Below are 13,996 nucleotides of genomic sequence, written 5' to 3'. Positions count from 1 at the left end.
CACTTGATCTCTGACAGTTGCCTGAGCCCCTGGGTACTGATGTTACTCTGGGGTCTGAGTGTGAGAGAAAAGAGAAATATCTCCTCTCTGTTACACTTTGTCATTTAGATCCCAATGCAGCCTGTCCTCTGCCTAGAATATCACTTCTTCCAAAAACATGGTACTTTTAGGTTTGTGTACTTACTCTTCTCCTGTTGTTGCCCAAACGAGTCCCTCATTTTCAGGGTGGAGGATGGGCATTAACAGAACATCAGAAGCTGTCCTATCCTCTCCACAGTCTTGAACCTCTCATCCCACCTCTCATTCATATCAGCTCAGATAATCAATGCTGACTCCGAGATGGATGGCCAATCACCACTTCCCCAGAGAGCTATCTCAGAATCCCACCGGGAGCTTGCTTGGGGACCTGCACAGCCTCTTTTCTAGGAATATAACATAGTTAATAATGACCTTGAGATCCGCATTAGTAAAGAGCAACCTACTGAACTGCCATTCACCACGGTCCACTCTTAATAACACCCCCCTCTCCCTACACACCCTCGTGGAAATGTTTTCAGCGTCTCCTGTTCTTTCACAGCACTTGCTTTATGTTTCTGTTTAAACCTTGATCATGATCTGCCTTGTAGTGCAGTCGCTTAAGCATATGTCTATCTCCTTCATAAATTGCAGGTCTTTAAGAGCAGAGAAACTGTCTCACTCATCTTTAGACAACTCTTAGAACCTTGCAGAGTGCCTGTCGCAGAGAGACTATTCAGTAAATATCTCAGGAACTGATAAGATCCTCTGGACTTCAGAAACTCATCAGGGATCAGCTGGCTCCATTATAACTTGGTCAATAATTCAGTCTATTAGGAGGAATGACTATATTAAATTTGTTCTGCCAACATTGCTTATTCTTGCATTGAAATTCACAGACTGCTAAATTGAAATTTAGCAGGTCACTGTGGTGTGAAACGACTTGTCAGTGACAGAGAAGATGAAGAAATCACAGTAAATAAAATTCAAATTATTCTAGGTAAACTTTAATTGAAAAATCATTTGAACGATGCTGTTCTCTCTAGTAGGTAATACTCAAATAGTAAGGTGTTACTGAGTGAGCAGAAAGGGTAGAATATACTTTGATATTCTACTCAAAGGTTCTCATTTCAACGTTAAATTGCCTTATAATATCATAGTATAGCAGCCAAATTAATGAGTCAAGTCAGACTTCAAATAAATACACTGAACAAATCAAGTTTCAAACTCAATTAACTTCTAGGAAAAAGAATTCTGAAATTAGGACTAGATGGGAGGAATCTGTGTCTTGTAGATAAAACATTTTTTTAAAGGCTCAAATCCTTTACAAGTTTAAATATGAAAATAATCTGCCTAAGGACAAATTAGAGTCACCCCAAAGTAGAGTCAATACATTAGTAAGATGTGTTATATGCCAATATGACATACTTGTAATATGTCAACACCTTAGCAATGTAAGTGTTAAAAAATTGCGAGAACTCCAAAATTATCATTAAACTCAAAGCCAGGGAAAAATTTGTAGTGACCTAGAGGTATTTCAGAGAATCTGGGGACCACAATATTCAAGGTTGAAATAAAAGTTCTTTTTGAAGTTGATACTAAAGGTAATTTAAGATGACTCGAACTTCTAAGATGATTAGAAATTAGTCTATTGACCAACAACTCTGAGAGCATCAGGAAGCTGTGGTTAAATAAACTCCTGTACTTTTGTCAAGGCCCTGCATAAATGGTACCTACACCTCCTGAAAGGATGACAGAGAATCCTTTGAGGTTGTTCACCAAACATCCCATTGGTGCTGGCTCCTCTGGGATCACTCCCAATCCTCACAATCAACTGCAGGCTGCACTGTCCCTCACTGCACACCTACTATGTGTCAGGCAACCAGGCAGCTACTATCCGCGCCGTCACCCTGCTCCCGTGATTGCAAAGCGTTTCAATCCTGCAGCATCAGAACAAGTTTAAATGGATAACTCTTACTCAGCACATTAAAAAATGAGCCTGGATGACATACAATTAATCATACGTTATTTCACTCCGATTTTAAAAAGAGAAAAACATTCTGTGTGATTTCACTCTGTGATAATTTTTCTAATAGGCAGAAGAAAAGGCAATCATTTAGTTGTGACACTATCATAATCCTCCAACCCATGAAACACAATAAAAGAATATTCCACTGAAACATCTCACTCGAAAGGCTGTGTTCTTTTATGATGATGGAAAATGTATCTGATGACATCGTAACTGATTCCAATGTTCTGCATAGAGGAGAAAAAACATATTCCGTTGTATACACAGTAATAAGTAACCATCTAAGCATAACGCATGTGTATTAGAAAGAGGGGAACAATTATCTACCCTCACGTTTGCTTTCCTGCCATCAGGGCACGAGGAGGCTGTGTGTGGGCCTACCTTCGGACAGCCACCTTTGCTTAGTGGGAAGAAGATTCATACCATGGTGTGGAAGTCCCAAACAAGTGCTGACCTTTCCTTCTCTTTATATCTGCTCCTCTGTCCAGACCCTTATCTGGCAGGGGAAAGAGGCTGGAAGGCGTTCAGGCAGCTAAAATATTGCAAAAGAGATAGCGCGGTGCCTCCTTCCTGAATTAGGGAGTGGAACCAACCCTAAAAACAGTTATTCTCTGAACTTGTAAGTTTGTCCCTAAGATCATGACTAAGAACTCTCAGGCTGAGAAGCTGAGTCCTGATTTGGCCAAATGAATACTATTGTTAGAGGGGCTGGTTTTCCCCCAGAGCCAAGTCTATAGGAAGAACAGGTGGGACTTGAGGGGAGCGAATGCCTGGGAGAAAAGGGTTGGGGGTGGCCATGGGACTCGACTTCAGCCCACATTGGATTCTCCCTTTAGAATAGTAACCCAGTGGTCCAAGCCTAGCACACAGTCAATTACAAAGACTAGGAATCAAGAATAATTAAAAACTCCTCAAAATACGTCTTGCTCTCTCATACCTGCAGATCCTCTACCTTACACCCTTCATCTGGCAGTTGGTGCTCTGCCTTCGAACCTCCACTCAAGCACCGGTAGCTCCAGCAAGTTTGGCCTGCCTCCTCCAGTCTCACCAGCCTGGGGTGGGTGCCCCTTCATGGCTCCTGTAACACCTCCTGCCCACCTCCTGTTAGAGAGGGCGGAGGTATCTCTTCCCCTGAAACAGTGGATCACAGCTTTGAGCATATTGAATTCAAAGGACTTAAGTTTTAGTCTTGGCCAGTAGAGGCTTCTGGCTGTTCCTCCTGTGTTCTCTTTTACTATCTCCCCCTGCATGGAATGAAGCTGCTATCCTGACTGATTCTTGAGACCACATTGCACTGTGGGCAGGGATTTTTTTTTTTTTTTTTTTTTGGCTGTACGCGGGCCTCTCACTGTTGTGAACTCTCCCGTTGCGGAGCACAGGCTCCGGACGCGTAGGCTCAGCGGCCATGGCTCATGGGCCCAGCCGCTCCGCGGCATGTGGGATCTTCCCGGACCGGGGCACGAACCCGCATCCCCTGCATCGGCAGGCGGACTCTCAACCACTGCGCCACCAGGGAAGCCCAATGGGCAGGGATATTGTCCAGAAGGTAACACGCATTCACGAGCGTCCCTTCTCTTCCCCCCTCTGCTGCTGGACGTGGCAGGCTGCCTCTTCCTGTCTGTGTGCTGTTTGCGTAAGTGGATTTGTGAGACTGCCACACACCTCACTATTCCTGCCGCTCCCCACCAGGGTGCTGAGGTTTGGTATGGGAGCTGGGCTACCCTAGAGGTTCAGGCCTCAGCCAGGTGCTCTGATTCAGCTTAGGGCAGCCCTGTCTTTGGCTTCATTGGATACTTGCCCATCTGGTACTTTGTTCTCCATTTGCCAATTGATTGTTAAATCTATAGCTCCTTTGTCAGGAAACTGCAAAGGGAGGCATGATGAGTGGAAAGGAGGCCCCTAACATCCCCAAACTCTAACACTCCCATCTCTGTACTTCCAACGATGCACTAATTATCTGTCTCCCTCATTAGAGGGCAAATTCCCTGAGAAACTATTACTGATCTTTGTATGCCCAGTGCCTAGTGCAATGTCCAACAGGTATTAGGTGCTCGAAAAATGCTAAGTGTGTGAATGGATGAATGGATGAGTGAGTTTGGCCATTCTTGGACCTGCTTCACTGATCCGACCCTGGCCACTCTGCAAGCTGATCCACCTCTGTGTCGAGCTCAGCTGGTCACCTCACCCAGAATGTCCTCAATCCCAGCTCAACATTCATGTTCTCTTTGAAGACCTTTCTAGCTAATTCTACCCACACTCATTTCCATTTCTAAATGCCTTTTGTACGGTTTAGTACTTTGTTATTCTCTAATTTGTTTTAAGTGTGCCACGATTATGTTGTTAACAAGGTTATATATGACCTAGTCTTGACTTACTTCTTCCACGAGACATCATCGGGCAGGGGAAAGTTTGAAATTAGAGCAGCTGCTGTCAAATCCCCCTAACCTGAATGCAGTGGGGAAAGTCACTTACTTTCCCTGGGCCTCAGTTTCCTCACTTGTGAAAATGGCGGGAATAATCCTCTGCTTGAATGTGTCATGAGCACTGAAAGGATCAAAATGAAAACACAATGGCGCCTACAAAAACACATACACAATTTATACCTCTTAGAATGTTGAATAAAGCTAGGATCAGACGAGAGCTTCATAAATTCTCATACATTTACTTGATAATGACTATGTTGCTCACAGGCATTTCGTTAACGAAGGTTGAATTATTCTGACTGTAACTCTCGCAAGGATTATCATTATTATTTGCAATGATATATGGGTCGTTTGGTGCCTTTAAACTCATTCCAAGAAGGGTTATCAGGCTGAAAATGTTTCAGAAGTACGACTACGGAATCTCTTGGAATGCAGTTGTGCGATTTTTTTTTTTTTTTTACCATTATTGTATTTCTTAAAGTGAATTTCTGTTTCTCAGGGATGTCTTAGTCCACTCAGGCTGCTATCACAAATTATCATAGACTGAGTGGCTTAAAAACCACACAAATTTATTGCTCACAGTTCTGGAGGTTGGAAAGCCCAAGATCAAGCACCAGCAGATTTGTTGTCTGGTGAGAGCTTGCTTCCTGGTTCATAGCCAGCATCATCCTGCTATGTCCTCATATGATGAAAGGGATGAGGGACCTCTTTGGTTCCTTTCATAAGGGCACTGGAGAAACATCAGAATGCTTTATAAACAAAGAATATTTTGTATACCATACAATTCCCTAAGTCATGGTACGTATAGGGTTTTTGTAAGCAGTTTTAAGACATCACATATAAATATTTGTGCATATTTTTTACGGTGTGGTTCAAAGTACAAATATAGGATGAGGCCCATTTTCTTTGATTTAGAAATTACACATAAGAATCTAATACTAAGCCTATGCAAATAAGTACGTGGAGGGAGTATAATAAGTGAAGGAGAGGGGAAGTTTAATAACCTTTAGCTAAATTAATTCTCATACCCCATGTTGTGTGAAAAGGTAATCATCCTGCTCAGTGTGTTTCTGTTTATGACGCAAATTCTCGGGGTGGTGGCCTAAGTGAATGTGTAGATCTGAGCTGTCTGATGTGGTAGCCACTGGAAACACGTGGCTATTTAAGATACACTAAAATGTAAAACTCCGCTCCTTATTTGCACTCCCTACATTCAAGTGCTCAAAAGCCAATGTACCTAGTGACTACTGTATTCAACAGAGGACATACAGGACATTTTGCAGAAAGTTCCTTCAGACATCAGTCCTTTCTGCTGACAGCCTAGGCTAACAAGGTTAGCAAGAATTCCATATGAATGGGGGAAAAAGTTCAGCAAATTGTTAGAAATTAGCATTGCCCTGCTCTGTTTCCAAATATGTCTGTTGTTCACACACACCCACACACACACACCCCACAGCTGTGTCTTGGTTGTCATAAATCATATCTTTATATCTTCCATAGGCACTGTTTTAATATTGGTGAAACAAACCTTGAATCTGCTACTTGAGGGAGATTGTGATTTCATGAATAACTTCAGATAATTCTTACTACTGCAACAGCAGATTTTGCATTGAGGAGCATACACTTTTGAATGCGTGGTACTTTATTTAAACACACATATATACAATGTTGACAAAAGGAAATTCTGCAGAGGTGAGCAAAGGGGCTGCATGCATTAGGAGGACCGGCAGACTCTAGTTTTACAGGATGAAATAGGGGTTGAAAAATAGGCAAAGACCGGAGAGCAAGTGTCATTTCCCATCACCACATAGAAGGGTCTTCCAGCCTGTCAAACACAAGAAGCAAAGCACGTAAGAGAAGCTTCCCAACTTCCTGGGAGCCTTGCAAGAGTGAGACATTCAGTTCTGAACTGAAAGATGATCAGAAGCTGTTGAAAAGTCTGCTGTTGACATTCTAAATAGGAGGCCATGTAGAATATCAGAGCGGGAGACAGTGGTATAATGGACAGAGACCCAGCTGAGTAGTTTTCATGCATGTTACCGAGAGTCTCAGGCAAATCTCAGAGGGAGTATTTAAAAGGCTCTGTATTTATCAAAGTAGCCAAAGAACCCTACAATATTTCTGAAGATCAAAACTATAGGAATCACATGAAACTGTAAAAAAAACTTACTGTTATTCAACTCTGAATATGCTTCCTGTATTTTCCTGCAAGGCTTTTTATGTAGTAAGGTAACATTTATTAGACTATAAAGAACCCTTTTAAATAAAGTAGCATTCACAGGCAACTTCAAGGCTGTCAAGTTTTGTCTCCTTCTAAGTACACATGATTGAGGCTGTCAATCAGAGTACAATTAACTCTATTTCATGCACCAACCGTGGGATGCTTGGCCACAAAACAAAGAGCAGAAGCAAGACAGTAAGTCGGTCTGGATGATTATATATTTCTAACCCTAAGTAGATATAGCATATCCTAAACTTTTTACGGTGGCAAACATCATATGCCTATCAATGAAACATTAAAAAGTATGTATTGCTTAGTATGTGAAAACCACCCTTATGAGTTTTCCACCTGCTTCCCTTGCATTTGATGTTCAAGTCTTGGCTGGTACCGCCAGGGACAAGAGCACTGGAGTTTTATTTCAGTCCAAATTGGTGTTTCCTTCAGAGAGAACAAACCTGACAACTCTAGACTTGCACCTTCACCCTGGCTGGCCATTTCACAGGAGAACAGAGGGAGGGTGGGAGGGGAGGCGGGTGGCTCAGAGGGTCGTCGGCTCATCCTCTAGGGAGAACCCAATGAAGAGTGACAACCAGTCACACGTGCTGAGCAAGTGTTCTAGTGACCTCTTCTGGGGAACTTGGTTCTTGATGTTGTAGAGCTCTGGGTTTAAGGCGGACTAGCTAGTACAGAACTGGATAAACCATATGCCATGTGATCTTACTGGTGGGTAGGGGCAGGGGGCCTGCGACAGGAGAGTCAGTTATGGAAACGGAGGAGGACCAGGCATCTTTTCACTCACAGTCTTCGCTCAGGAGGACCCCAGCCCAATGTCTGACACCTAGATATTAGAGGGCACCCTTCCTAAGGCAGGTCCACATGCCAAGAAAGCCCCAAGGCTCCAGACAAGCCCCAAGAATAATGTCATTCTTGTTCATTCATTGAATGTGATAAATTATGATGTGACATCAGTTGAACTAAAACATGTCAAAAAGTAAGCAGGAGTACCCCTCGATTTATCTACAGCTTCGTGTAAAACCAGGAAGACTGGAGTGACAACCAGAAGGGGCATTTCCTAGGATGTGTAGATCCTCCACCTAGGGTATAACAACTAAAGATGACCTCAGCCAAAGATGGAGAGTTGGTCATTTCAATGTAGAGATGGGCTGCTTACCCTATGCTTCCACAATCTAAGCCAGTGAGAAATTCTCTATAGAGTAATTTCTGAAGTTAAAGTCACTCATATTTAAAATTTCAAAGGAGCATCAAATAATTTGAGTCAGAAAGTATTACCCCACAGCAGTTTAGAGATTTGCAAATGAGTGTGTGAAGAGAAAGGTCCTCCCTGCTCTGTTCCCCATCCCTCTTTCTGTCCAAATCCTACCTGGTCTAGAAGACCCCATTCCAAACGCCTCCTCCCAGCAGTCCTCTCTGATTTCCCTCTCCCGGGTACCTGAACTCTGCAATAATGTCCCCACACAAGCGTTTTCATACCTAGTTCTGGGAACGTTTTCCGTGCTTTCTCTCATCAAGAGGTCTGAAATCAGTGTCTCAGGGCTAGATCGTTTTCCGTATCTAAAAGAAAAAGCGGGGTCGGGGAGAGTAAAAGTCCTTTAAAGCAAGTTTGGAGGAACCATAAAAACCTTTAGGAAAAGAAAAGATTTGTGGTATTAAATATAAAAGTTATTTTCAGTTGATCATGTGCTAACGAGTAATCTAGGTGAATGAAACATACATGATATAGAAACATCATAAATATGATTTCAAATTATATATATATATAAATTTTGCTTAAATACTTAATAGGTAACTTAGCAGATTATATAACCCAACCAAAATTCCTAGTCAAATTCTTGCCTTTTTATATTATCACAAACAATACATATGTATAGTTTTATAACTAGGTGACTGGAAATAAATTTAAATACATCGAAGTATGATTTTAAATGTTTCCATAATTAGATAATTGGCTTACAGTTCTGATGATATACATCAGTTTAAATCAAAGAGACCAGATGATATTTCAGAAACAGGTCTATGAAAAACTCATCAGACTGAAGTTCTAGACTCACCTGTGTCTCTGAATCTCAGTTCTCCCATTTGTAAAAATAAAATCATAACTCCTGCTTAGATTAGAGTCTTGATGAATATCCAATGTAAGTCACAATGCTTTGAAAGTGACAGAGCGATACACAAGAATGCACATTACTGCTGTTGAAATGCACCCATTCTCACAGCTGCCAACAGATCCTGAGTCCGTATTTATTTGGGGTGCCAAAAGCTAAAAGCCTGCTCTCATGCTGCGGTTTTAATCTGCCCTGAAAATATGAAGGAATCCTTCTGGTCCATGGAAATGTTCTTGGTCTCAGCAGGATATGGACAGGGCGATATATGAATTCAAGGTTATGTTCTCCTGCCAGGGTAGTATATGCTGCTGGCTCCAGGTAAGTGAGGACATTAGTCTGTCTGTCTGTCTGTCTCTCTCACTGCTAAAGGATCTGACAAGTCTACACCAAGTTGTATTTTTTGAGGAGTCTGTTTTTCCCTTTCTTAGAAAGGGCATTGGACATCAGCAGCTGCTTTTTTCCACAAATGAAAAATAAGCCTGGCATGGATTGATTAGCTAACAGATAAAACAGTGGAACAAAGCTGATGGAGGATATATGCTAACTGCCTATTGAGCACAGTTAAATCTAAATTCTGGGGAAAGATTTCCATTATTGCTCCTTTGCTGGAACTCAAGGGATGCAAATATAAAGCCATCTCCCCTGTCCCCATCATTTGTAAGATTTCCTCAAAGATTTTCTGGAGTTGTAGTATCAGGCTGCAGACTGCTGCTTATATGTATTTATTCTGTCCATCAGTTGATTTTCCTAATGCTAAAACTCTTGGGCAACCTTAACTCATTTATCTTCATCATACTTCAGTGAATTAAAGAACTGGAGAATATTTTCTCCTATTTACCATTAGAGAACCTAAGTCTGTAACAGCAGAATTTACACAGTCAGAAAGTGGTACCCAGAGCAGCACTGATGACTGTTCTTCCATCTCTAATTAATTCTGGATTATCCTTCTTCTCCACAATGCTTTAACTTTCAAAGATAGCATCTCTAGGGAAAAGATTTTTAAACCTGACCGCATATTAGAATCACCTGGGGAGCTTTTAAAATCACTGTAAAGCCCAGCCCCGTGCCCCACCCCCCATGGGGAGATTCTGATTTAATTCACGAGTTCATTAAATATACTGATGCTGCTGTTACAGCAGCATCAGTATATTTTAAAAGCTCCCAGGTGATAACAATGAGAGACCAAGAGGGAGAAACTCTAGTCTAGGGCTGAGTTTCTCAATCTTGGCACTGTTTACATTTTGAGCGGGATAAGTCTTTGTTGTCAGGGGCTGTCCTAGGCATTGTAGGATGTTTAGCAGCTTCCCTGGCCTCTACCCACTAGATTCCAGTAGCACCTTCCCACCCCACCACTATGACAAACGAAAATGTCTCCAGACATTGCCCAGTGTCTCGGGGAGCATAAAGTCAGCCCCAGTTGAGAATCACTGACCTAGGAGACTGTATAAATAAAATGTGGTAGATCAATGCTCTAGAATAAACGATGCCACCTATGGAAGCGATGAACCAGGAGTATATGGCTTTAGAACATGAACTGAGTAGAAGAGGGGAGGAAAGAGAATGATATCACAGTACCATTTATGCCAAATTAAAACGTATGTTCACAAATGTAATTTTCAAAAATACAAACGTGCGTATGAGTGGATGTGTGCGGTGGGAAGATGATAAGAGTACAGAATGGAGGTGATGGGTGCAGATTATAAGCCTTTGAGTGTTTCTAAGATGGAACTTATATGAAGATGAGACAGAAAACTGCTTCAGGACCAACTCCTTCCCACCTAACCTGAATCTCATCCCTTTCCCTTATTTTTTCCTCATCAAGGGTGTTGAAGATCACATTGACTGCTGACAGTGGTGACAACATCCAAAGATCGATAGGAGGAGGGCTCCAATTTAATCATCACTAAAAAGGGGTTTTCATGAAATGTTCTTAGTTTCATGATCTGTAAAATGGAGATAATGATACTCACTTCAAAGCTTTGAGGTAAAGACTGAAGAAAATAATGCCTAGGAAAACATGCTGAAATACTAAAGCTTTATACAATAGTAAAGGTTTACAGCAATCATCTCTGAAAAATAAGTTTTACTGTATGCTATAATTAACAGACTAAATAACTAATAAAGGCTTTCCTAGAAGAAAAAAAACAATTTGTAAAAGTTCTTTTCTCTGGTCTGTCTGATAGCGTAAGCAAGAATTTGAAGCAATTAACTTTCTGAAAAGTCCATTAAGATATAAGACATTTTTGCTTTTCACTAATGAAAATTATCTGACTTTAGGCATCATAAACCAATACTATTTAATTCTGGCACTTTCGTATATTTCTGATTCTATATATATTGGTACTTTAAAAAAAGATTTTCAGGATGAAACAGCTTTCTGATGAAACAGAAAAAATGTTAAAAATTAAGAAATATAAATTCTCCCCACTTTGGATCCTTTCCAACTATTCCCTGAATATAGTAAAACAACAAACAAAAAAAAAACATTTTACAAAACGTAATTTAAATATGTTAAATAACATTAATCCTTGTAAAGAGCTCATTGTTTTTAGCTTATTAAGGTCATTTGATCTCAGTAATTAAAATAAGATACTGAGTGATTCAAAACTAAGATGAACCAATTTTGGAAACAAATTTTAAATCCTATGTTATTTGTAAAATATTTTAGATTTGATTTTTTGCTTAAGATCTGATGTTGAGAGTAAAATATGGCCTTTCATCTTAGCTTTCTGGGGCTTCAGAATAAAGATGAATGACAATTTCTCAGATTACATGTAATCCCTGGATTCACCCTAGAGTGAGTACACCACTGTAAATTTCTCCTTAAAAAAGCACCAAGTGGGCATTTCCTTTTCAGAACTCACCTGCTATGAAATGGGTAAAGTCTCACCATGTTACATCAACTATTTTCTTGCTAAATATCTACTTATTAGGAGCAGGATTGTCAAGTGAGGGGCTGAGACTGCAATAAAACACTGTACAGGAGGGAAAAAATAGCTCTATTTGTCTTTTCCTAAATACCGTCATTCACTTCGGTCTGGGAAGGTTGGAAAACCAGGCAATGTCTTTGGCGACTCAGCTGTTTCCTCCTTAGCTTGTGCTGTTGTTTTTCTAGATACCCTGCTCTCCCTTCTCCCTACAGCACCTCCCCGGTGCCCTCCCGACCCCTTTCACGGGGTACTTTCCTATCCAGGTTTCCAAACAGAACCCCCAACTGCTCTAAGAACAAAAAAGATAAGGGGGTGGGTGACAGGAGATGGCCAGCCACCCAGCCTGGGGAACCTGAGTTGGGGATCAGGATTTTGTAACTGTAGTTGCAGAGGGAATGTACTCAGTGCCCTGGTACTTACTGATAGCTGAGTATGTGCCCGATACTGTCCTACCCTGGGATAAAAAGAAGAAAAAGAAAAGGTCCCTGTCTTTTGAAATCCCCACGATCTCCGGGTGTGCAAGCGGGACGGTCCCGGAGTCGTCTTTCTCACGTAGCCCACCTACCTTTGCCTGGTGATGAGATTGATGTAGTGTCGCAGCGCCGAGTAGTATCTGGCCAAGTCCTCCGCCGGCGCGTCCTCTCCGGGGTTGTCGGGCTTGGAGGGGTACGCCTCGGCCAGAGCGCCCAGGCACACGAGCAGGGACAGGGCGAGGGTCAGTCCGGACAGCCCCAGTCGCTTGCTACCCAGCATCTGCATACACCGAAGGGGCAGCGGAGGGTGCTTGGGGGATTCAGAGGATACACACTCCGCACCTCCTTCCTCTGGCCCCCGCGCCCATCCCGCTGCTACCACCCCTACCCCACGTCCACCCCCAGTCCGCGCTCGACCCAGTCACGCCGAGGGAAGCGGAGCGTGGCGAGCACCACCCTGCGGATTTAGGTCCAGATCTGCTCTGGCCCGGCCCCGCTGCTCCGCCCGAAAATTCTGAGCAACTTTGGTCAAGTAGCAGAGCCGAAGATCCCGCGGTGAGAGGCGCAGAGTTGGGGGAGGCGCCGGCGCCAGTTTAAAACACTTTAAAAAACAGATTAGAAGTTCCTGCCGCTGCGTGGAGGACTTATCCCTTTCCCACCCTCTTCCCCAAATCCCCTGTTAGAGGAAAGAAGTTTCTTCTTTTCTAGTTTTGGTCAGCCCGGCCGCAGGAGCTCGACAGTGATGGCTGAGAGTACTTCAGGGTGGCAGTGGGGGGTGGGGGGGTGGGGGGGTGGGGGGAGAACTGCTCCCGGGCCAGTCAGTCTCAGATCGGATCCCAAGGATTCCGAGAGGCGGCAGGGAGCGCGTCTTCCGAGCTCCGGGGAGTCCTCATTCTGGGAGCGCGGCCTGGGAAAACTCCCTCCAGGCGGCGACCCTCGAGGAAACCGCCAGCTGCTCTGGGATGCGGTCGTGTTCTCCCTCTTTATCCGCCTAAAGATAACCCAAACGGGCGAGCCAGCCAGGAGAGTCGGGGAGAGGGCAGATGCACCATCAGAGGGAACAGGAAGGAGCAAGTGGAATTTAGCCGCCGAGAGCCCGGCGCGTAGGGGTTGGGGAGCGGGGCGCGACCCTCCCAGCGCCCCTGGGATCTGCAGAAGGTGAGACGGCGCCCGGGCAAGTTCACAGGCGCCCGCACTCCCTTCGCTCCCGCCAAGCAAGCGGGTCGTGGCACTCACGGTGGCTGGCGGGCTGGCGAGCGGGCGTGGCTGGGCCGCGAGTGCTGTGCAGTCCGGCTCGCCTCTCCGAGGGGTGAGAGCCGGCGGATGGGGTGTCCGGAGCAGGTCGCAACGGGCCTTTTATGGCGTTCCCTCGCCCCGGCAGGAGGGGCTTCGGGCAATCACGTTCGGTGACTCCCACCCCGCCGCTTCCCACCCCCGTTGGCGGGGGAGGGGGGAGGGGGCTAGGACCGCTGCCGCGCGAGATCGGCTCGGGGAGCCACCCACACCCGGACTCGCCCGCACCAGGCCCTGCCGGGGTGAAGGCAGCGCGCTCCGAGGGCGCTGGACCACGCCAAAGAAGTTCCTGCCCTCCCGCGGCGGCCAAACCTCGCTCTCCTTCACGCCCCACCTATTCCTGCCAGAGATAGGAGCAGCCCAGATCATCTTTGTCACCTGTCACCGTACCAACGAGCTGGGCGCCAGGGCTGGGGGTACCCGAATCCTCTACTTGGTGAAGCCTCTCCGGGATCCGTGCGGCAAGGGCGCGGACACTGCTCCAGCGCG

At 44.3% G+C, this 13,996-nt stretch overlaps 1 protein-coding gene across 1 annotated transcript; it reads right to left on the bottom strand.

Annotated features, from left to right (window-relative positions):
• Nucleotides 1–6,091: 6,091 nt before the first annotated feature.
• Nucleotides 6,092–13,742, bottom strand: NPY (neuropeptide Y). The gene is made up of 4 exons (XM_065883786.1): nt 13,451–13,742; nt 12,307–12,494; nt 8,180–8,260; nt 6,092–6,292 (listed from the first exon to the last, which is right to left on the bottom strand). The coding sequence occupies exons 2-4, from the start codon at nt 12,492–12,494 to the stop codon at nt 6,268–6,270; spliced, it is 294 nt and encodes a 97-aa protein (XP_065739858.1). The 5' UTR covers nt 13,451–13,742; the 3' UTR covers nt 6,092–6,267.
• Nucleotides 13,743–13,996: the final 254 nt, after the last annotated feature.

Source organism: Phocoena phocoena, chromosome 9, assembly GCF_963924675.1.
Source record: "Phocoena phocoena chromosome 9, mPhoPho1.1, whole genome shotgun sequence".
NCBI lineage: Eukaryota > Metazoa > Chordata > Mammalia > Artiodactyla > Phocoenidae > Phocoena > Phocoena phocoena.
The sequence above is the reverse complement of the archived record's forward strand: the minus strand, read 5'-3'. Positions and strand labels throughout refer to the sequence as shown.